Source organism: Bos indicus x Bos taurus, chromosome 22, assembly GCF_003369695.1.
Source record: "Bos indicus x Bos taurus breed Angus x Brahman F1 hybrid chromosome 22, Bos_hybrid_MaternalHap_v2.0, whole genome shotgun sequence".
Lineage (NCBI taxonomy): Eukaryota > Metazoa > Chordata > Mammalia > Artiodactyla > Bovidae > Bos > Bos indicus x Bos taurus.
The window spans coordinates 39,277,908-39,302,282 of NC_040097.1; the positions used below are offsets into that span (position 1 = coordinate 39,277,908).

General features: G+C 47.5%; 1 protein-coding gene and 1 long non-coding RNA gene across 9 annotated transcripts in view; one reads left to right on the top strand and one right to left on the bottom strand.

Annotated features, from left to right (window-relative positions):
• ITPR1 (inositol 1,4,5-trisphosphate receptor type 1) overlaps positions 1 to 24,375 on the top strand; it is a 352,733-nt gene that overhangs the window by 326,923 nt on the left and 1,435 nt on the right. For all 7 annotated transcript variants that reach the window (XM_027522186.1, XM_027522187.1, XM_027522189.1 and 4 more), the window contains one exon: positions 15,182 to 15,343. In XM_027522186.1, the coding sequence (XP_027377987.1) occupies positions 15,182 to 15,343 (162 nt within the window). The remainder of the gene's footprint in view (positions 1 to 15,181; positions 15,344 to 24,375) is intronic.
• Positions 8,397 to 24,375, bottom strand: part of LOC113880291 — a 39,660-nt gene continuing 23,681 nt past the window's right edge. For both annotated transcript variants that reach the window (XR_003507712.1, XR_003507711.1), the window contains 2 exons: positions 22,008 to 22,107; positions 8,397 to 8,956 (listed from right to left, as the gene is read on the bottom strand). This is a non-coding gene — a long non-coding RNA (uncharacterized LOC113880291). The remainder of the gene's footprint in view (positions 8,957 to 22,007; positions 22,108 to 24,375) is intronic.

A 24,375-nucleotide genomic window follows, 5' to 3' on the forward strand; every position in this document is an offset into this window, starting at 1 on the left:
TGGAGATGAAACATTCCTTGCAAAGCCAGGGTCAGGCTGCTGCCCCCTGTGAAGCTGTCATACCCAAGAATGGGATCTGCAGGCAGAGAAGTGAAGGTGTGAGTCTTGGCTCTGGCCCATCCAAGCCAGGTAACCCCAGGCAAATCACAGAATGTCCCTGACCAGAGTTCACGGCTGTGGATCGGGGTTAAAACCCCTTCCCATGTCCTTGGGGCGGTGGTAAGGAGGGGAATATGTGGGCCCCGGCATGGGGTGGTAAGTGCTGGGGGAGGGAGGCAGTGAGTGATGGAAGGGCCAGAGGAGCAGACACGGAGCCATGACTGGGTGGTAAACAGAGAGCCTGCAGTGCTGACAGCTGCCGTGAGTGCGTCTCCTGGGTGCCCGGAAAGCATAAGGTCCTGTGGCTGTTTGCACGCTGTTGCTAAGGAAAGTCAGAATGGGCATCTTGACTCTGAGAACCTCCTCTCATGGGAAATTCCTGTGGCCTCTCTCTCTTAAATTTAAAGCTGTTGAAAGTGAGAAGAAAGTGTTAGTCCTTCAGACATGTCCGACTCTTTGTGACCCCATGGACTGTAACCCACCAGGTTCCTCTGTCCATGGAATTCTCCAGGCAAGAATATTGGAGTGGGTTGCCATTCCCTTCTCCAGGGGGTCTTCCCGACCCGGGGATCGAACCTGGGTCTCTTGCATTGCAGGCAGATTCTTTACCATCTGAGTCACCAGGAAAGCCGTTAAACATTGAGGCAGGACAAGACTGACATTGTCACTGTCTGTCCGTGGAGTGGGTCACGGGTACTTGTGACTTTTAGGGCTGTCCTCCACTCAGGCTCAGTGCCCGGGACCAGGGCCTCCGGCACTGTGGGGAGTGGCCCCTGCATCCTGTGTATGAGAGTCTTATCACCAGTATGTATACTGGGTTCGCTGTGGGTTTGTGTGTCGGCTCTGCACACATGACGGGCGTCGGTGCCGGGAGCTGGTGGCCACAGGGCGCTCAGCCTCGGCTGTGACTCTCAGCGCCACCCGGTGTACTGTGGATTTGGTCTCAGATTCGTTGACTCAGGCCCCAGACAGGGCTGAACTTTCAAAGAAATGTGACTACAGGGTGACCTCACTTAGCCCTAGCAGTTCAAGGCAGGAGAAAAAAACCCTGAGTTCCCTTCTCCTGGTATGAACTTGGAACTTTGGCGCTACCACGTAGAGTTTTGGTGATAACCCTTGTAACAAGCAGACTGTTTTTAACCCTCCACTACACGTCAGTTTTCACGAGACTTTACATACCACATGCCCGTGTTTGAGAGATGTTAGCTTTTCTCTGGTGCCAGCTGATATGAAAATGTGTGTGAGTCTGTATATGATGATTTGATTGGCCACGCAGTCCAATGTATTTAACCAGAATAAGTAGGAAGTTAGTTGTGCATATCTTTGCCTAAAGGAATTTAAATACTGCACAGTGGATGCATTGTAGGTCAAAGATCAAATATGTGATTCCCCTCAAGGACCTAGGAGCCCAATTTTCCATGACAGTGCAGCTCAGGAGAAAAGCTCAGTCCTTGGTAAGCTGACTTAAGTTAACTCTTTTCAAGTTAGAAACTCAAAAAGCCTTAAGAGGGAAGGTTGGTAAAGAAGACCAGATGCTAACTGAAATAGGAAGGCATGTATGTCTTTTGCTAATGAAATAGAGATTCCCTTTCTGAAGCTTGGAATTCTACCTTGTCAACATAAGGTGTGTTTCCAGAGGTGTGTTTTGAGTTCATTGCAGTTAAAGACAGAGTGATTTCAGGTGGAGTGCTGCTCACCCCCATTCCCAGGGGCTGCTCTGGCCCCTCCTCTCTGCTGGGACAGTTGTGTGAATTGACAAGGAGACGGAATGGAGAACCTCCTTCCATGCCAGCATGATCCCACTGCAGAGGAAGCAGGCTGTGTTGTACTCTGCCCTGACCCGGGCAGACTGGGTCACACCCTCGTCGCAGGTCTTGTTTTATTGAGCAGGTACGGAAATAAATGCTTGGCGTGCGTGATCTTGTTTGGTCTCCGTAGCTGCTTTGCGGGTGGCACTGTCACCATCTCCCAGGCAGGAACCTAAATAAAGCCCCAGAAGGCTGAGCCACTTCTCCAGGGTCACAGGTCTGGGAAGTGCCCGGGCCAGGGTTCACATCCAGGTCTGCCGCCGAGCGGCCACCCTGGAGGTGTCTTGACACGTGCAGTGGCTCCTCCGGTGCTTGCACACGCGCCTCGGTGTCCATGTGTCGAGAACCCAGCCACGGTCTGGCTTGGCTGCAGGGGGTTTTCCTGAGGAGGACTGGCTCATCCCCCTCCTCCCCTCAGTGGTGCTGAATTAACTGCCTTTAGAGGAGGCAAAGCCCAGAGAAAGGAATAGGAGGAGGAGCAGGAAAGAGGATCCCCTAGAGAACAGTCCCAGTGATGGTGGGGTTAATTCCCTGAGCTGCAGCTGGATCCACCAGTCGCAGGGGAGGGGACGGGGCAGAGAACGGCTTTTACAAAGGGAGTATCCAAAGTAGATGTTGATTTAGATGTGTGATAATCTGATAAACTTCATTGCCCTCAGCTAGGAATGGGGGATGAAATTTCCTTTGGTGACCATATTTGGGGAGAGAGAGTGGTAAGTTAAAGGGGAAGGCCGGTTCACCAGAGCCGCAGTCAGACTTGGGCTCCCACACCCAGGTGACTCATCCGAATGGTTATAACTCCCTGATAATTAAACACTGGAGCGTCTGATCCATCATCCCTTAAGCCTGGTGCTGACTTTTTCTCACAGCGAGAGTAGACAGCCTTCTCCCACTGCCTACCCACCCGCCTTCATCCCCGCCAACACACACACTAATCCACTGGACGTTTTCCAGCTTGTTCCATCTTTTATTAGGTTCACTTGACCTCCTCGGAGACTCACAGTACAGGGTCATAAAATCAAGCGATTTTCGAAGTTAAAAGTAGTATCGTGGTGGCAGTGTGTGGTTTTGCATAGGAGGGGAGAGTGGATTCCCAGAAAATGCTCTGGTGAAAGCCCTTAGAAATTTGCATGCAAAAAAAAGTCACATAAGGGAAAGCCTTTTTTTTTTTTACCCTGAAAATAAGCTCCTGGGTAAACTTTCCAAGCACATAAGTTCTGTTAGCAAAGTAAGCACCACTAAACATCTACTATGAGGAAACACACTAAGAAGAGTCACATGCAGGAGGATGTCTGGCTTTAGCATTCATGCTTATCTGTATTTGATAAGAAAAGACAGGAAGCAAGGGCAGACAGAAAGCAGTGTGTTAGGGCCCAAAGATCAAGACAGGAACTGAGTACCTGTCACTGCCTTCTGCTTAAAAGGGACATCGACTGGAGTCTTGCTCCTTTCCTGACCCAAGACACAGCTTGGTACTATAGAACCTACCCATAGGCACTCCCCAAATGAGCACTGCAGCTTCCTGCCCCAGGTAGTCCAGGGAATCGGGGGGGGGGGGGGGGGGGGGGAGGGTGGGTGTAACTCAGGATGGAAGCGGAGGCTGAGAGTTGCATGTGGATCATAGTCAGATCAAAGTCAGGCCCTGCACATCTACGTAGGACTTTGCTGATGGCTCAGTCGGTAAAGAATCTGCCTGCAATGCAGGACACCCGGGTTCGATCCCTGGATCAGGAAGATGTGCTGGAGAAGGGAATGGCAACCCACTCCAATGTTCTTGCCTGGATAATTCCATGGACAGAGGAGCCTGGCATGGTATAGTCCATGGGGTCACAAAGAGTCAGATGCGACTGAGCAACCTGAGCGCACACACACACAGCAACTAAACAACAAAAAGCAGCTACAGGGAAAGGGTGGTGACAGTGGCGCCATGAGCAGAGCAGTGAACATAGAAATTCCCATGGCCATCACGAGGGGTCTTAGTTCGAGGAAGTCCCTCACAGATAGGACTTAAGGTGCAAACGGAGGGGTGTGCCCCTGATAATGCTCCCCGACCTCCCCTTCTGCTCCCTCTCTGCGTCATGTAGATGGGTCTGGCAGGCAGGCCGTGGCTACTGCAGAAGTGGCGTGGAAACCCTCTGCTTCCACGCAGATGTGAAGCGATGGCTTTGGACTTTGAGCTAGAATTCCAGAGAGGATGCTGGGAGAAAGGGCAAGCGCGGGGTGGGGGTGGGGTGATAAGGCCCGAGATGGAGCTATTTCACTGTCAGTCAAGCTCTCAGCTTTTCTTTCCCAGGGCATTTTCTGGGAATGCACTCTGCCCTCTTAGGAGAAACAGAGCGCCGCACCATCTCCTCCTCATTCTGGGAGGCCGCGGCCTTGGTTAAGATGCTGCCCAGGCTCCGTAAGCCCTCGGCGGCGGGCGGGTGAGGATACAGCCGGTGCTGGCCTCTGATCCAACTCAGAAAGCTCTCTGCAGTTAGCTGACACCGCGGCCGAGTTCAGGCACGTCGGAGTGAGGGAGAAGCACACAGGGATTTGGCACTTGCCTCGGGGTGGCTGGAAACAGCGAGTCAGCGTCGGGGATGCGTCTCCTAGCCGGCCAGGCGCGATCGCACCCCCACCCTCGGCACCAGTGTCCGCGGCAGCTGCACAGAGCAGTCGCTCAGCTTAAGTTTCCACACCTGGGCTCACGCCCCGTCCTGCCCTCCGATGATCTGCAGGGTTTGAAGCCACCCTCGCCTGAGCGCACTGCACAGGCACCTTCCTTCTCTTTGGAGGCACTCGAGCTCTGGGAGACGGGTCTACAGGGACCTCCCAGCCCTCTGCTCGGAGTTCTCCATGCTCTCACCTCCGCTGAGGAGCGCTCAGCACTGTGTCACCGTTAGGGAAGCAAAGCTGTTATCTGCTCCAAAGGAACTCACCTGCTAAGGCGGGTCCCCTGAGGGTGGTCTTGGCATGTGGTGGGTCCAGCACCTATAATCGCGTCTCCCCCTTGGTTCATTAGTTCAGGGGCCAGTGTGGGGATTTGCTTGTTTATGTGGGTTTGTATGTGTATATGAGGTGTTTGTTTATGCCCTCATTTTCCCCAATTCAGCAGATGTTTTCAACTCCGAGAACGCATTTTTCTCCCTTCCATACCTTGGACTCACCTGTGCCTTTGCCCATTGCAGCCCCCACTGGGCCACCCTGCTTACCCCTCAGCCCCAGGCTCCGTGTCCACCCCGGTGACTCCCCAGCCTTCACTCTTTCATCTCTCCTCTGCTCTGAGCATGGACAGCGTCTGACATAGCTGGACACAGCCAAGAGGCGTGTGACCCCCTGGCCTTTACGAAGATGTTCTGAGTTTATTTTTATCACGTACAAGTATTCAGGATTCTTTAACATGTATCTCTTCTGAAGAAAGTCTAGTAGCTACTAGACTTTTCCTCATATGAGAATGAGGAAAAGATCCTTGCAGTTAGGTTCAGCCATTCATAGTTAAAGATTATGCACGTGAACCAAGCTCTTGGCTTCTCCTTTCACAAACCTGCTTTTCTGCAGGACCCCAATGTTACCACCTAGAAAATGAGGAGGCTGAATCAGAGGGTCTCTTGGGCCATCTTTAGCTCAATAATTCCACTCTCAAACAACTCTCGAGGGTCTGTGTCAGGAGGGAGACGGGAGACCCACGTGGACACAGCAGTGAGCTTTGGGGTAAGAGTGCAAGGGGAGCAGGTTGGTAACATGGGGTGGCTGGAAAGGAGTGAGGAATTTGGAGAATCTATGCTTGGCAGATCCTGTCTCCCTCCCAGAAGTGTTCAGGCTGTGGGCACCTTCCTTTGAAACCCTTCTCAGGTCAGGGTGACACTGGCGGCTTGCCCTGAGCTCTCCCTGAGGCCATATGGTCATCTTCCCATCACCTGATCCTCAGGGGTTCCAGGCCCGGCTGGCCTTCGGTCCAGAGGAGCCGCCCGGCACATGGTGTCCGACGGGGACACAGCTACAGGTGAAACAGAAAAGCAGGGAGGCACGCGGGTGTGCACAGGGCATATGTTCAAAGACAAATACCAAGTATTTTGCCCTGAAACAATAGCAAAGAACTTTGGAAAGCCTCTTAAGTAGGCTAAAAACAAACCAACAACAATAATAAAAACAAACAAAAGAAAACCGTCATTGTACAAAGGTATTAAGAGACCAAAGTTTAAACTCGTGGAATCCAAAAGAGAATAGAAGAAAAACCAAGAAAAATTGCCAAAACCCTGTACGTGACCGCAAGGAACCTTCTGGTGGATTGCTTAGCTAACTGGACGTGCCCTGGAGGCTGCCTGAGCAGAAGGTCCTGAGCCAGCTGGGGAGGAGGGCGGACTCGCCTGGAGGTTCTTCCTGAGGAATCTCCAGCCTGCCTGCCCGGCCCTGCTCCGCACAGCGCCGCCACCTCTCACCCCCGCCCTGACCTTTCTCCCCTCCTCTGTAATCCTGGGCTTCCTCCACCCGGCAGCCTGGGTACCCAGGGCCCAGTGGTGCCTCTCTGACTGATGGATGCTGCCATCTCGAGGCCCCAGTGCAGGCCCAGCATCCCTTCACCTGAGGGTCCACAGAGACATGGAACCGCGGCTCTGCAGCTGGCCTTGCCTAGGGATTTCATCAGAAATGGGTGCGGTCCTCTCTCTGGCGAGGGCCCGGCTCTGTTACACTGTATCATCCAAGAACAACTATTAACCAAGTCTGGGAAGAGTGAGTGGTCATTCCAGCCCAGCTGAAGATTATATAACAGGGCCCGTCTGGGTGATGTCGGCTGAGACGAGAGCAGACCGGGCTCATGCCTGTACTCGGGGCCAGCCTGGGCACTCTTCACGTGGCTCCACCAGGAAGAGAGAAATCCCTGCGTCTGAAATCTGGGAAAGGAAGAACTCACTCACGTGGGATCTAGCGCTACACCTGGAGTCAGCATCTCAGACGACAGACCAGCTCTGTGACCTTGGGCTGCTGACACTGACCTATGGTACTTTTGCATCGTACTTTCCAGTTGACAGACACATTCTCACAGCCGTTTGATTCTTACATTAACCCTGTGAAGTAGCTTTCAAAAAAAGGGAAGCAGAAACCCAGGTTGGTTGGCTGACTCGCCCAGCTCGCTGCCCTGTGAACACTCTGGGCATCTGGGCTTCAGTTCCTGACTCCAGGACTCGGCTCCTTCCCATTGACACACTGACAGCCTGAGGCTGCTGCAGAAACCGACCTCTGACATTCAGGGACCTGGATCCTTGAATTAGGGTCTGGCATCCCTCATAGCTCAGTTGGTAAAGAACCTGCCTGCAGTGGAGGAGACCTGGGTTCGATTCCTGGGTTGGGAAGATCCCCTGAAGGAGGAAATAGCAACCCATTCCAGTATTCTTGCCTACAGAATCTCAAGGATAGAGGAGCCTGGCAGGCTACAGTCCATGGGGTCCCAACAGTTGGACATGACTTAGCGACTAAACCACCACCAACAAATTCCAGGTGTGGGATCCTTTTTTTTTTTTTTTTAATTTAAGAGATTTTACTTTTTTACAGCAGTTTTAGGTTTACAGAACTGCTGAACAAAAAGTCCCGAGTTCTCATATGCCCCCTTCTCCCTACCTTGCCTGCCAGTTCCCCTCTTAGTAACTTGTTTACTGTGGTGTAGTTACTCCAATTGATAAACTAATAATACAGTAATTATTAACTAAAGATGGTATTTACACCAGGGTTCATGCTTGTGTTGTGCTCTGTCTGTTCATCACTACCGCCCCCAACCACTGATTCTTTTTTACCTTTGGGATTCATTGTTTTAGGTTTTTTTTTTTTTTTTTTTTTTTGTCTTTTTAAATGTGTCATAGATACTATGGCAATTTTGGAGTCATTGAGCATAGAGATCATTATCATTTTTTTCACCCAAAGTAACAAATTCTGGGTTTTGTTTGTTTTCTCTGATCTTAGGAAAGAGAGCTCTGAAGATTATTTTCTTCCTCTTTAATGCAAATAATCACTTTAACTTGGGCTTCCTAGGTTGTGCTGCTGCTAAGTCGTGTCAGTCGTGTCCAACTCTGTGCGACCCCATAGACGGCAGCCCAACAGGCTCCTCTATCCCTGGGATTCTCCAGGCAAGAATACTGGAGTGGGTTGCCATTTCCTTCTCCAATGAGTGAAAGTGAAGTCGCTCAGTCGTGTCCAACTCTTAGTAACCCCATGGACTGGAGCCTACCAGGCTCCTCCATCCATGGGATTCTCCAGGCAAGAGTACTGGAGTGGGGTGCCATTGCCTTCTCCACCTAGGTTGTGCAGTGGTAAAGAATTCACCTGCCAATACAGGAGACTCAGGTTCTATCCCTTGGTCAGGAAGATCCCCTGAAGAAGGGAATGGCAACCCGCTCTAGTATTCTTGCCTGGGGAATCCCATGGACAGAGGAGCTTTGTGGGCTGCAGTCCATGGGGGTCGCAAAGAACAGGACACAACTGAGCGCACACACGCACAATCACCTTCACTCACAAGAGAGGCAAATGTTTAAAGTTTATTGAGTGTAATATATTCCTGCTGTAGAAAAGTTAAGGATTATCTTCAGTCTTCCTTCTCCGCCCTCTTCCAGGCATTTTCTGGGAGTTTGGGTACATGAAGCCAAGAGTCTGTTTCCAGGCTGCCCCTCCCCCACTTTGGTTCACTCCAGCCATCCCCAGGCACTCTGGGAAATCCAGTCTGTCATCTTGCTTGGTAAGATAAGGTGCAGTGCCTTTGACATTTGCTTTGAAAGGACCATCTCTGCTCTCCTGAATCTTCCCCAAGGGGATTCTGAAGGGTGGAGGGGACTCTGTGGCTTACAGGTCCATCTTCCTGGGACCCATCTTCTGGCCAGTGACTCTGTCTTTTATCCTCATGACGCCACCAGAGAAAAAAAAATCGCAATTCTCTAGTCTGGCTGTGAAAGAATAACGGATTTAGCCATAAATGCTGCGTTGTTTACATGGTAAACAAAACTCTACCATCAGTGGACTTTCTCTGAGGAGGTAACTGATGATCTCAGCTGTCTTTCTTAGAACTGCCTCTTCAGTTGAACCTGGGAAGAGGGAGAAAAAAAAAAAAAACACACTTCTCAGAATGATTAGCATTTGCATCATACAATCCAACTTCCTCTCCTCCTCTCTCTCTCTCTCTCTGTCTCTCTCTCTCTCTCTGTCTCTCTCTCTCTCTCTCTGTGTTTCTCTCTCTCTCTCACACACACACACCCTCCCTCTTTCCAGTCAAGAACATTTCAAGAGGTCAGTGCCGCCCCCGTGTCTAAAACTTCAGTGTTTGCTTTGCAGGGACTTTTCCAACTTTACCTAGAAAAGAACTAACCAGAACCTTAGCACTTGTGGTCAGCCTGCTTCCGGCTGTGGCTTGAGTCGGTTTGTCTGCTCTGACAGAGGAAGTGCTTGCTGTGACGGGAACCGCACTGGCTGGATTGTAGGAGGACTGGGGCAGACAGTGCCTAAGGACATTGGCATGTGAGGTGCCAGCAGCAAGGAGGGTGAGCGAAGCCCAGCGGGGCTCCCAGACCCAGGGCGACAGATGTGGCCAACAGACAGGCGGTGAAGCCACCAGCCCTCGCCCAGCCCCACCCTCCTGACCACACACACACCCGCCAAGATGAGTTCATGTATAAACAACATATCTTCGCTGGAGATGACTTTCTCAAAAACTCAGTAGAAGCTGGGCCACTGAGACATATTTGTGACCTGGAATAGACGTGAAGGTGGGATTTTTGCAAACGTTCAGAGACCTTCAGAGTCTGGCTGGCTGGAGAGGCAGGGGTGCGCACTTCACAGGAGTCACTGAGTGCTCTAACCAGCTCAGCATTTGGTGTGAAAGGCTGAGCTAGATTGAAAGTCACTTCTCTCTCTGCTCCTCTGCTAAGGCTGGAGAGTCTTAGGATTTTTCCTGTAGAGATTCGGATCTCTGTGTGGCCAGGTCACAGTGTGAGGAGCCTTCACACTGCACTGGAATTTACCCTACCGCACAGGATGTAAAACCCAGTGGAAATGGAGGGCACAGTTTGGCCAGAATAGCTAATTTTAACTCGTAGGTAATTTGAGATTTGACTTAACAGCCAGGGTGATTATTTAAGTAAAATATTGGCTACACCGAGGATCTCAAATTTTTGGTACATACCCATGTCAGGGCAGAAGAGCGAATGACACCTACTGGCCAGAGCACTCAGGTTCCCTTGTTTGGGGTTTTAGTGGGGCCCCCAACTCTGCTTCTTACTGTTAGATGTAAATGTTAGAGGAGGGCTTTAAGGGAGAAACTTGAAGGTGGTCACCGGGAAGTATCTAGACCAGGAAATCCTGTCCGTCCGTTTGCACTGAAGACTCTCATGAGACGGAGAATGAAGACTTATCACTAGGATCCGGGCACAGGGTCCAAAGTGACCTGTAGAAAGGATGACCTTTCTATAAAATCATGGGGTTTTACCTTTAAATCTGACTCAATTTCATGTTCTGCTCCAGGGCATATTTTGAGGCTAATATATTTTCAATCGTTAACCGTTGATAAGATGGACATTCAAATGAGATGGGTTATTTCTGTCTATGGCTTTGTGTAGCCCTTAGACAGGGTCTTCATCCCCAGGAATACAGGGAGCCGGTGTACAGAAGCACAGAGAAGGCAAAAGCAAACGGCATCAGAGTGCATCTCTTGACCCTTGAGGGGAGGAGCACAGATGCCAGTAGCAGCCACCTTCGGGCCAGTGGAGCCCGTTCACCGGTCCAGCAGACACTGGGCACCGATCACTTGGAGCTGAGACTGCAGTGAGTCCATGGAAGTGCAGAGCCACGCCCTGCAGCCACATTCCTGGCACTACCGCCCCTTGGGGATTTAGGGACCTTGCCATCCTGTCTCTAGACTCTCAGCACTCAGGCCTGTGCCAGGCACAGAAATTACCAACGGTCTTTTCAGTAATCAGTTGTTGGATGGGGGCTGTGTATTTTGCATTTGTCAGAGGCCTTTCTGAAGCCATTGCTTCGGAGTCACGGGATCACATCACATACCCCACGGAAGAAGGTAGGAATCCACGGTGAACAAAGTCTCTTTTCCATCTATAGTTACTTGATCACTTGCTCTTTAGAATAAGAAGAAACTGTTCTTTAAGGTACGTGCAGACTTTGCATCGATTTTCTGTATTCTTTTGAAGCCCTGTTTCATATGGATTTTGTTTGGAAAGCTGTTTTCTATTTTTGTGGAGGATTCGCTAAGCCAATGCACATATGAAAGATCTGAGAGCCAGGTTTGAGGTGAACCCTCTGGCCATTTTCAGCAGTTCCCCTGTATGTCAGGCACTGGTGACTGTGCTCACCTTCACCCCAGCGCCTCACCAGGCGGGGGCTCCAGTCACTTTCTGCACTTCCTCACCACCTGCTGTCCCTGCTGCCTCCCTGCCTTACCAGCCCAGCTGTCCAGCCAGCATCACACACGGGCCCACCGCAGTCTGTCTGCTCTCCTCCCCAGCTCAGGCCACTCTGGTTTCCGGGCTATGCGCAACCGCCTGCTGAGTAGCCCTCACGCTGACCCCTCGTGTGGCCAAGTGCAAACCTTCCCCGAGACCCAGGCCTTCCAGGAAGAGGACACCAGCCGCTCACAGCCCCCACAGTCACATCCGACGTTGACCTGACTCTCGCTCCCTTGACACACCCTAGCTGCTTTCTTCAGTTCTGCTTTTTAACAGAAACAGCCAGTTTCCTTAACTAAACTGCAAGCACTCTGATGGGTGGAACCCTGGCTCATACTTAGGTTTCAAAGCCATGACCACCTTAACAAGGTCCAGGAGGCAGGGACCAAGTGCAGGGGCCTCACTGCTGGGTCGCCAACACCAAGTACATAAGGACTTATGAAGCAGTTGTACGTCTTAAAATGTTTTCTTCCAAGAGTGCTTCTGCTTTTGAGTTGAATCCAAAGAACTAGCAGATACTTCCTTCAAATATACTCAGCAGTAGCAGCTTACAGTTTGTAAACACCAGGTCATTCTCAGGGTCTCCTGTGAAATACAGGGATTTCCTTCTTCCCCACCCTCTACCAGTCACCCTCTCTTCTGGGGCTGGTTCTGCGCTACCATCTTGGAACACCCTCCCGATAGGATATCTGTGGTATCCCCATGGATGGTGTGTCTATATGCCCTTCAGAGTCTGATGGTTTCAGTGGGACTTTGGGTCTTTCCTCTTTACCTTGCTTCCTCAGGAGTCAGTGTGCAGACATGTGTAGCCATCCCCGTGGAAGTCCGGCCTCGGGTGCTTGGCCGGTCCCCTGCAGTTGTGCTCATGGTCCACCAGCCTGGCCCACCCATCTCTCCTCCTGTCAGGGGGCTTGAGCCGTCTATGAGCATCAGTAACGCCCAGACACCTGGCCCCTCCACGCGCCCTCTCCTGATCAGTCGGGTCATTCCTCCCTGAGAGGGACAGAGGGGGAAGGTGTGATGATGACTCAGGGTGGTGAGTGTCATCAGTGACAGCTGACCATATGCCCTTCAGCATCGCTACTGTGCTTAAACATTTTCAGATGTCTGCTCTCCTCTTCTTCACTGTAGACACACAGCAGAGAACCGATGGCAGCCATGGCAACAGTCCAGAGTTCTAGGCTGGTCATCCTCAAAATGGAATATATTTGTCAAACGTTCTTTTGCCTACCGCTCCGTCTGTGGAGGGAAGCTGACGGGAACTAGTGGAGGCTACTGTCAGGGCACGTGTGAAGGGAGTGTTGATCAGGGCGTGTGGCACAGGCAGGGAGACAGTGTCGTATTCCTCCTCCCACGGGCATTCTAAACAATTGAGGTTCACCGTGTAAGCATTAGTTACTAGGCCGCCCAGGAAACTGGATTTACCATTCCTTGCGTCCACAAGTATTTATCAAGGGTCTGCTGTGTTTTAGTCTCTGTGCTCAGGTGGTTCCTGGTCTCAGGCAGGCTAGAGACCCCCCCATGTCTTATGCAGACGCTTTAAAGGAGATGGGACACCTGTGCCGGTGTGGTGCCTTCTTTCTGAAACTATTAACTGGTTCTTGCTTGGCTTCTATATTGCTCGATCTCATTAGGTCAAGACACGGTCGTCTTGCTTTTTAATATTTAGACATGTCTTGTGGGATTTTGTTCTTGATTTTCAGTATGTTGACGCCTTGTATTGTGTATGACAGGTTGGCATACTCCAGCCTGTAAGTCCAGGTGGGCCCTCTGCCAGCATTTGTGAAGTTTTCTTGGGAAACAGCTACCCCATTCACTTGTGTACTGTCTATGGCTGTTGGGGGGCTACATGGTAGATTCATTGTGACAGAGTCCATATGGTCCAGAAAGCCAAAGATCCTATCAGAAAATACTACGGAAAAATTCTGCTGACCTCTGGTGTACACAAAGCACCAATAGCAAATTCTGCATGTGTGTGTTGCGGGGGAGGGGGGTGGTCATGATTTGTGTTGGAATGTTTATTAGAATTTATCCCGATGAGTGGAATGGCCCAGATGAAACGTGATAGCACGTGGATGTGGAAGGAGTAGGTTTTCCTCCCCTTACCTCCAGCTGAGGAAGCTTCTCTGTGGTTCATTCCTACCTTTCTGTACAGCACTCGTCTATAAAGTGTGCTTTTTAGAAGTGGGAGAAAAGCAGATGTGAGCAGAAAGAAGTGAGGTGGGAGGAAGAGTCTTGTCCATTCTGTTAACCAGCCATGAGAAATGGTGTTTACAAGTATGAGCAATAGGTATTAAAAGAAAGGGTGGACCTCTGACTTACTTGCAATAATGTCTTTGTCACATTAAAATAACAAATATAAATCTTTTCCTTAATATGTAAAGTGAGTGAAGTCGCTCAGTTGTGTCCAACTCTTTGAGACCCCATAGACTGTAGCCTACCAGGCTTCTCTGTCCATGGGATTTTCCAGGCAATAATCCTGGAGTGGATTGCCATTTCCTTCTCCAGATCTTCCCAACCCAGGGATCGAACCTGGGTCTCGCGCATTGTAGACAGATGCCACCAGGGAAGCTCAGAACCAATATTCTTGAAGTATTTATTATGAATTCTAAGCTGCTCTATATAGTTGAGTTGAACACATGTTCATCATCACAAATTTCATGTAACCCCTAAGAGTATCCTTTTGCTGTCTTCAGAGTACATATGTGTTTTAGTCCTAAAAGTCCAGGTCTCTTCAGATACAGGAGCATTAAAGGGGATATCTGTTTCTCTTTCAAGTTTGCAATTTGAGTGCAGTCACCAAGCATTGAATCTACCTGGCCTACCTTCAGGTAATATTGATGAAGGGACCAAAATATCACTTAGATTAAGAGACCAATTTTGTGCTGGTAAATGTTTGGGAAAAGAGGGGGAACTGATTTGTTGTGTTGGCCACTTTGAATACTAACACCATGGCCGTTTGAAGTGACAAGTGTGATGTTACTGAAAGCAGAGTTGTAGAGAGTTACGCAGCAGGACCCTGTTACAGTGTTTCCATCATACAGACATGACAGGTGAATAACCTCAAGAGCGTGGATAGAAATAAAATGTGGGAAGTCAAAAAAAAAAGGGTGGCGATGATGAGGGGAGGAGACTGAATGGGTCTTTCTTACACCAACCGACAGCACAGGCCAGCCATTTCAGGCGTGGAGGAGCAGGAGGCAAGAGGTGAGGGGTGGTGTCCGTAGTTCACAAAGAGGGCAACTGAACCCACTCTCCGTTTGCAGCCTCTTGACAGTTGCCTACCAAAAACACACCCATACACGTAGCTGGTAAGTCCCACAACACTCGGGATCTTAAAATCCACTTACTTCTAGAGTGTTTGTTTGCAAATGATTTTCGAGTTTAAGTTAGGGAAAATGTACAGAATCCCTGAGGATGGATGGTGGTGTCGCACAGCAGAGTGAATGCTCTTAATGCCACTGAACTGTACACCTCAAAGTGATTAAAATGGCAAGTTGTATTGTGTATACGGGACCACAGTTTTAAGACTCAGATCTCACTGGGTCTGGAATTTGCAGAGATCACAGGTGGAACGACAGTGTTAGTATTCGGAGTTGAGGAACTTTGGAAACCCGCTTTGACCCATGTGTAATTTTATAGTGATTTCTTCTAGGAATTAAGAGAGTTTACTTATGCTCAGTTACAAAGATATTTACTGAATTTTTTTTTTAATACACAGTGCAGTACATTAGCTCTGTAGCAGGCAGAGACAGCCTGATGAACGATGCTGCCAAGACAGGATGGCATGGTAAGAGTGCCTCTGTGGTCTCTGCTGGTAGAAGTGACGCCCTCTGTTTTCCATCTGGGTTCTAGGAAAGAAACCTAGACTGGTTCCCGAGGATGAGAGCCATGTCCCTGGTCAGCAGCGATTCAGAAGGAGAGCAGAATGAGCTGAGGAACCTGCAGGAGAAGCTGGAGTCCACCATGAAGCTTGTCACCAACCTCTCTGGACAGCTGTCAGAATTAAAGGATCAGGTAAAGAAAAGAACCCTACCTGCCTACACACAGACACACACCACTGTGATACACACCAGATTCGGTGAGGGGAAAAAACAACAGCAGTGCTCATGTTACAATGCTGAAGTTTATCATCTGGACAAAAAAAGGAAATGGGTGATAGGCCCATTCAGTCCATCCGTTTCCCCTCTGTTCCCCGCTCACTGCCCCTTTGACAGGATAAGCCTATGACACTACTTTCAGTGCTGCTCAGGACGAGGTTTTATTGTGAAAAACAAAACCAGAAAATGAGAAAATGCAAACTACTTCAGTGAAGCGCTGTCCAGAAAAACACACTGTGTAAAACTGTCCTGTCTTCTTCACAGACAGAAGATGACAGGCTGTTGCTGGCTTTTCTTTTCAGCCCTCAGACTATCAGCTCTTCTCCCCAGGTACTTACATTCAGCCTCCAGGGGATAAACCCTAGTCCACGAAGAGTCCCATCCTCACTGACTGGCTGCCATCATCCTGGGGGTGGGACAGGGAGCGCTCCGAACGCACCCCGGTCCTCACCGAGGTTAGCCGTCCACACGCGTGCTGCTGCGTCCTGCCCCCGTCCCTAAGATAAAGACCTTGCCCCTGTAAGCTGGGGGAAGGGGGCATTCTTTGTGCCCTCTCCTGGCCCCCTTAAAACAAGCACTCACAGTCACCAGGTGATGACCTCTGTGCTGGGAGAACCTGTGCTCAGCCGCATTGATTGGGATCACCCTGCACACCGTGCTGAAAGCTTTTTAATCAGTTCCATACACGAGATTATACATTTTACACAGCAGCAGTTACCAGGCCAGGCTGGCCGGGTGGTAAGTGGTTTAGGAACACAGCTGCTTGATGACTCTGGGGAACGTAATAACTAGTGAAGCTCCGCCTGAGTAAACTCTTCTTGGAGGTGGTTTCCGTGGCACTTTAAGCAGTCCTACTTTGCATTATGTTTCTTTGCCAAATTATTCCAAACTGAGCCCCAAGATACTATCTGGCCTCAAGTTCATTTCTTTCACTTGTATTAAGGTGCAAATAAAAAGACTAATGAGAGGAGAAAGCCGTATTTATGAAGGCTGTCTATGGTGCTGAGCTGGGTAGCCCCCTAAAATGAGTAATAACCTGCCTAAGTAAAACTTAGAGATATAACTAGTTTCCTTTGGTAATTGTTTAATTGAGTCTTTAACCCTGCTGTGAAATGCTTGGCAAATGGTCCCCAGAACCACACTGACGCACGAGTCTTGTCTGCTCCAGCTGCTTGTGGTATCCATCCCCTCCCCCGACCCCGAGTGAGGCGAGCTCTTTAACGAACAGAGCGATGCTTGAGCTCCCTTCCTCTCCCTTAGAGCTGTGGCTGTAAGGATCGCCATTAAATCAGATACTTTAAATTAGATGCCAAAAAATCTTAAGAGAAATTGATCTAATACAGACCTAAATAAAGGAAGCAATTAGCTTTCTATACAGTGCCATCTGTCAACACCTCTGAAGCTATTATTGGGTAGTCTGTGGTAGTAAATGCCACGCAAGTAGGCCTGGCCTGTCCTCTCAACACTAAGAATCCCGGGTGTTGAATTGCTCCCTGAGGGTGGTCCTGAAGCTGCTTCAGTGATGGACACTTCGCAAAGCAGTGAACTTGGCCTAAGGAGTGAGTGGAGCTGAGGAATTCACCCAGAATCATAGGTGTATGATGTACCCAGGACCCCGGAGGGCATCGGACCCAATTCCATCCTTTTTTGTTGTTGAGGATACTAAGATGCACAGCAGGCTGTTGGGAAATTTACCCCACTTTATCTGAAAACAGCAGGCAGGAGCTCCTGGTCTTACAGGCGAGGCTTGACTTTCCCTTGTCTTGTTTCCTCATTGTACCCTGTTTGCCTTTCATGGTTGACTGTTTCAAATCTTACTCATTTTTTTAAGAGTTAGAGTTTCAGAAGTCACATCATATATCAATATTTAAACATTACGAAGGATACATTCATTGCCATGTTACATAACTGATCATAGAGATTTGGCATCAGGATTGTTTCTATGAAGCCAGAATTTTGGCTTGAGCAAACTGTAGAACTGTGATTACGTATGAACTAGGGTTCATTAGGTGACAGCAAAACCAGTGTGGTTTAAGCTGCTTGGTTTCAGCTCTTTTTACATTTTTGTTTTAAAGTGAGCCATTGGAACCACCCTTCAGAAAACCTTACCCTTATGAATGTGAAATGGAACCACTTTTTCCTTGAAGATGTTATAGGCTAAAAAGAAATAGCAAACCAGTAACTTATTCTAAAGTACCTTTACCAGGGTTGATCTGCTTAGGTTTTAAGGTGTCCAGGAAAAACTCAGCATTGCTGCTTTTACTGGGGGAAACTTGGTTCTTACAGAAGGAATTAGTCAACAGTTTCTTTTGACTTTGTAGCAAAGCTTTAAAGCATTTTTTTGGAGAATCAACTTGTTGAAAAGATTCACATTTTGTTAATTTGGTGTGTAACAATCATAAAGATTTCTTAACCTTTTCTGCATAAAAAGTCATGCAGATAGGCATAGAACTGCTGGTTCTTAAATGGCAATTGTGAGAATTCTTGCTCTCCAAAGGGAAAAAAGTTTTGAATTAAAAAATAAAAAGCCCACGAATGATTAATGAACGAGAAACTCTGTGGTAAGATATTTTTTTAAACCAGCTATGAAAGAATACCATTCAGTAGTAACAGTGCTGGAAAATACAAAAATTGCTTCATCACTTAGATATTTTTTCAGATCTTCTGGTCCAAAAAAGCAACATAATGGAGCAAAGATAGTTGAATGTCTTTGGCTTTAACCTTTATTGTTTTTGACCTCTCTGGTGGTGGTGGTCTTCAAATACCAGTTTGAGAAGAAAAAGTTCCTATCAAGGATACTAGTAAAAACCTGGTTAGTGGCTTTTCTATTACTGCCAAGAACAGTTAACTAAAATTGCTATTCTAAGTGTTAGTTCCTGATGCTACTCATCTTCAAGTTTCCCCTCCCAAGAGATTCTGAATACAAATGTGATTCTAAAATGTTATGGAAAAACCCCAAAGAACTTTCTGGCCAATCCAGTAGTTGTTAGGAATACTAGTAGTGCTTGAAATTCTTACCATATTAACATGGTATATTGTTTGCTGTTTTTCATGCAAGAGGGTTATTATCTTGTTAACTACATAAAGAAGGAAGGGATAACATGATCAGAAGAATTCCTCACAGTTGGAAAATGGGATATTAAACCTTACCTGAAGGTCTGTGTTCCTTAGCCTGTGTTGGAATCACGGAAAAGGCCGTAGGTAACACCTGCCCTCTAGGATACTGTGATCTATCCAGAAAGCAACACACCTCTAACAGGAGGACACAGCAGGAAAAGTACTAGGGCCCATCCGCCAGAATGAAGCCCGTCTCATGGGGTGTGCGGGGCCTGGGGCGTCAGAGGAGTTGAGCTGCTACCGCTGGACAAGGAGGCGCAGCAGGGCGGCAGCATGAGCAAGGGCATGAAAGCGCGTGGTGTGCTCCAGCAAGGGCACGCGCGCCGGGCCTTGCGCTTGTTCTCCTAGGCACCTGTGGTGTGCAGCCCTAGGGACTGGGGTTACAACGGTGAGCGGAGCCTATTCTCCTTCGTCAAGGAACTAAGAGTCTGGAGTGGGACACAAATAGGTAAACAAATTAGAATTCAATGTGGTGAGTATGTAACAGAAATTTGAAAGTTTGCTCAGGAAGTAAAGAAAAAGGCAGCACTTCATCCTGCCTGACCTGAGGGAGAGGATCTGAGTCACTGCCATGGAAACCTCTCAGAGATGGTCGTGCAGAAGCGTGAGAGAGTCTATCAGGGGAACTCAAGAGGACCACTACACTGGGGACCGAGAATGTGACTATCCGTGTATGTTTATAGTGAGTCAATATACCTGCCTTTGAGAGAGGCTTCAGCTGTACTTCTCAGTATTTTAGGCTCGTCCTTAGCACCATGACTGATTTTATAGGACTGTAAAGATCAGTTAGATCAAGGCTAATGGAGGTGATGGAATTTCAAGTGAGCTATTTCAAATCCTGAAAGATGATGCTGTGAAAGTGCTGCACTCAATATGCCAGCAACTTTGGAAAACTCAGCAGTGGCCACAGGACTGGAAAAGGTCAGTTTTCATTCCAATCCCAAAGAAAGGCAATGCCAAAGAATGCTCAAACTACCACACCATTGCACTCATCTCACACGCTAGGAAAGTAATGCTCAAAATTCTCCAAGCCAGGCTTCAGCAATACGTGAACTGTGAACTTCCAGATGTTCAAGCTGGATTTAGAAAAGGCAGAGGAACCAGAGATCAAATTCCCAACATCTGCTGGATCATCAAAAAAGCAAGAGAGTTCCAGAAAAACATCGACTTCTGCTTTATTGACTACACCAAAGCCTTTGACTCTGTGGACCATGACAAACTGTGGAAAATTCTTAGAGATGGGAATACCAGACCACCTGACCTGCCTCCTGAGAAATCTGTATGCATGTCAAGAAGCAACAGATAGAACTGGACATGGAACAACAGACTGGTTCTAAATCAGGAAAGGAGTACATCAAGGCTGTATATTGTCACCCTGTTTATTTAACTTCTATGCAGAGTACATCATGAGAAATACTGGGCTGGAAGAAACACAAGCTGGAATCAAGATTGCTGGGAGAAATCTCAATAACCTCAGATATGCAGATGACACCACCCTTATGGCAGAAAGTGAAGAGGAACTCAAAAGCCTCTTGATGAAAGTGAAAGAGGAGAGTGAAGAAGTTGGCTTAAAGCTCAACATTCAGAAAACTAAGATCGTGACATCTGGTCCCATCTCTTCATGGCAAATAGATGGAGAAACAGTGTCAGACTTTATTTTTGGGGGCTCCAAAATGACTGCAGCCATGAATTAAAAGACACTCCTTGGAAGACAAGTCATGACCAACCCAGACAGCATATTTAAAAGCAGAGACATTACTTTGCCAACAAAGGTCCGTCTAGTCAAGGCTGTGGTTTTTCCAGTGGTCATGTATGGATGTGAGAGTTGGACTGTGAAGAAAGCTGAGTGCCGAAGAATCGATGCTTTTGAACTGTGGTGTTGGAGAAGACTGTTGAGAGTGCTTTGGACTGCAAGGAGATCCAACCAGTCCATCCTAAAGGAGATCAGTCCTGGGTGTTCATTGGAAGGACTGATGTTGATTGATGTTGAAGCTGAAACTTTGGCCACCTGATGCAAAGAGCTGACTCATTTGAAAAAGCCCTGATGCTGGGAAAGATTGAAGGCAGGAGGAGAAGGGAATGAAAGAGGATGAGATGGTTGGATGGACATGAGTTTGGGTATACTGTGGGAGTTGGTGATGGACAGGGAGAGCTGGCATGCTGCAGTCCATGGGGTCGCAAAGAGTCAGACACGACTGAGCAACTGAACTGAAAGATCAGTTGTGGTGACTAGAGTTCCCAGGCTGCTTAGAATCTGAGTAGCCACGGCCTTACTGTGACAGGAAGGCAGGCTGCAGCTTCCATGTGCTGTGGATGAACTTTCTCTGCAGTGCGAGCCCTTAATCGTTTACACTGGTACAGCAGATTTTGCCAATTTGCAGTCAACACTATTTTCATGAAAAATCTTTTAGACATTTGGTTGCTTCTCACCTGTAAAGCTACCATATCATTTGCTTTCTGTTTAGACTGAGTCAAAAAGAAGGCATACAGAAATTCAAGCTAGTCTCTATATAGTTTATGAAGAAGAACATTGCTTCAAATGTTCATCCTTAGCAAAATGTGCATTTTGAGGGTTTTTCAATGTATCTACTACAAATGGGACATGTTGCACTAATCAAAATAGATTCTTCAGTATTAAAATGTTGAGCTGTTACCTTAGATCTCAATGAGATGGATATTTTTATCTAGTCAGTTTTGTTTCAGATGTCCAGAGAGAATGTGCTAAGGGTAAACTTTGTTTTGATATGGGTAATAGTAACAGATAATAATGATGCCTTAAATAAGATATATAGAGTGTATGTGAATCTCTGTAGACAGACAGACAGGTAAGTAGGTTGAATTGAGCTAATAAGGCCAGGAATTATGTGAGAATGTCTACCAAGGGACCAGGGAAACTTACCTGGTCAGCAGTGTTGAACTTGGTTTCTTATAGGCCAGATTTAGTCCCAGGGTGGGGTCTGTTTCACTATCTCAGAAATAGGCCAAGAGCAACAGGAGAGTTAGATTTTCATATACTTGAATACTTTGGGGGAAAAAAAATCCGAGTATATGAACTACTTGGTTTTCTTTCGTTACTGTTCCCACACAATTATAACTGGATGAGGACTGTGTCCAAAGGGCCAGATACTTAAGCAGCTGCCCCTGGTACTTTAACATTGATGACTCACTTAGATGACAGCCATTCTGTCTACAAGGCCATGGTTGATCAAAACAGAATTCAGGCAGTCAGATTTGTGTGCCGACCATGTGCTCAACTGCAGAGAATCATTCCTGAGATCTCATTTTGAGAAAATGTACCCGAAGTACTTTTTAAGTATTCAAGTATATGAAAATGTAATTTTTCTAAGGATCTTGGCCTATTTCTGAGACAGAGAAATGCTCTTCTAGAGCAGCAGTGTGGTCCTAGATCCACAGCATTAACGCTACCTTGGAACCTGTTAGCAATGCAGATTCACCAACCTTACCCTGAGCCGCCTCAATGGAAACTCTGTGGGCCCTTTGATCTGTGTTGTAACAAGCCTTCCGGGTGCTTCTGGCACATGCCAAAGTTTAAGAACTATTATTCTAGGGAAATAGGAAACAAAATTAAGTATGTGCTGAAAATGAAAGTGTTAGTCGCCCCGTCATGTCTGACTCTCTGCCACCCCCCGCGCCCCCCCGCCGGACTGTAGCCCGTCAGGCTCCTCTGCCCATGGAATTCTCCAGGCAAGAGTACTGGAGTGGGTTGCCATTTCTTTCCCCAGGGGCTCTTTCTGACCCAGGGATGGAACCCCAGTCTCCTGCATTGCAGACCGTCTGAATTCTTTACCGTCTGAACCACCAAGGAAGAAGCCCCGGGGAAGTCTGTGCTAGGTTCTTGAAATTACCAGGCACAACCTCTGCTTGAACAAAGGTTTTGGCCACTCACTTCAGTAGGGAGCTTCAAAAGGTCAGGGACTGAGGGATGGTGATGCGATCATTATTTTTAGGAAGACAAACCTGGAGAATTAGAGTCGGACCACCACTGAGTTATCAGGTGCCACCTATAGAAGAGGGCGGGAAGATGTGCCATTGGTTGGCTCATTTGCTATAACGAATGCACTTTTAGAAGCATTGAAAAGTCACAGGAAGCTGACTGGACACACAGGCATGAGGCTCCACAACATACAGAGAAGATCATCTCAAATGTAAGAAATTTATAGAAAAATTTCAGGAAAAACTTCAGTGGCCAGCTTCAACCGTGGAAAACCCTCAGCATCTTTAAATGGAAGCTTTGAGTACCCATCAATACGCGTGGAGCCCACCAAGATTCCTAAATCATTAAGAATGCAGAGATTATTCAATTTAGTGAGTTCTGTTGGAGTCCTTCTCAAGGCTGCCTGCCAAGGCACTAGTTTGGGGGTGAAAGTCGGGGCTGAGTATGTGAAGTATCAGGCAGTGAGCTGCCTGACTGCATCACCATCTACTTGTCAGTTTATTCCATGAGTCACAGGAGGCTCTCCTGCAGCTGAGTCTGAAGTATAGTAGAGGGTTGTGACACCTCCTTTAAAGACTTGTCACTCATCTAAGGAAACTTTTGAGGCTAGCAGAATACCCCTCATGCAACTCTTCATAGGAGGCTTTGTAAAAAGTTACTTTTGGAAATACTCCTTGTAAACCTCTCTTAAAATACAACTGAAGGCATTTCATAGGCGTCGCAACATAGCAGTTTTCCTTTCATACCAAAATACTGTTTCAAATAAGGCAAAATAACTACTTTAAAAGTGAACTGAGGTAACTTATTCTCATTTTACTTTCTCTCGGGGGTATTTTGTACCAAAAATTAGTCCAGGTGAAAACTGAGATTTAAGCATCTGTACCATGTGACAGACACTATTAGAAAATTTACATACATCCTCTCTGTGAGGTCGGAATTATTACCCTCATTATATGAATGAAGAAACAGACTTTGGAAAGGTATAACATAAAACCTTAGGGAAATAGGTCTGGTCTGATTCCAGTGCCCACATTCTTTATATTAATACTACTAAACCCTAATTCCTCTCTGACTTTAGGAAGCCAAAAATCTAGAAGCAGGATCTAAGACCACTTAGAGATAACAGTTTTATCCAGTATTTCATATAGCTTTTTTACCTTAATTGACCTAAATGCCCAGCATCAAATCCAGAGCTGGGATAACTGGGTTAAGAAAAATGTAAATACAGGGAGTTAATTATGCCCTGAAATAGGCAGAACTGAGCTAAATGCCTGTCAATATGAGAACTGGTTTAGTTCAGCAGCCAAATAAAAGGTCCCAACTTCTTGTTGGCAGTTTTGAAAACACGTTTTCTTTTGAGCAGACTTAAGGAATGGTCTTTCCTGCCCTTAGTGTGTAGGGGGTGAGGACTGGTCTCCACTGAGTGCCAGCCCATGATTTATGTCATTCAGTCACCCTGGACCTGCAGTGTTAAGGACATTCTCATCTCCCTAGAAACGCTGTGTGATTTTTTTCTCTCAAAACTATCCAAGAACAATCGGAGAATAACCGAGACACCCTGAAGCCAATGGACTCAATCTCTCTCAAACTTAGAGTTCTAAACACATTAGACAGTTTCTTGAGTGTTTAGTGTGACACAACTCCTCTTACAAAGCTATTATTTGGATGTAGATTTGGGAAACAAGAATCTTGTGCTTTAACTGCTTTTTGTTCCTTTATGAAACAAGTCGCAAGCAGAATTTCTGAATCTCACATTGCATGACTAGGGCACAGAATTCCCCATTCTGCGCAGGTAGATGTCCTTTTTGAAGTTGTGTGTTTGATATACTGATGGGATGCTATTTGTAGAAAGTGGGTTTCAGTATAAACCATAACCA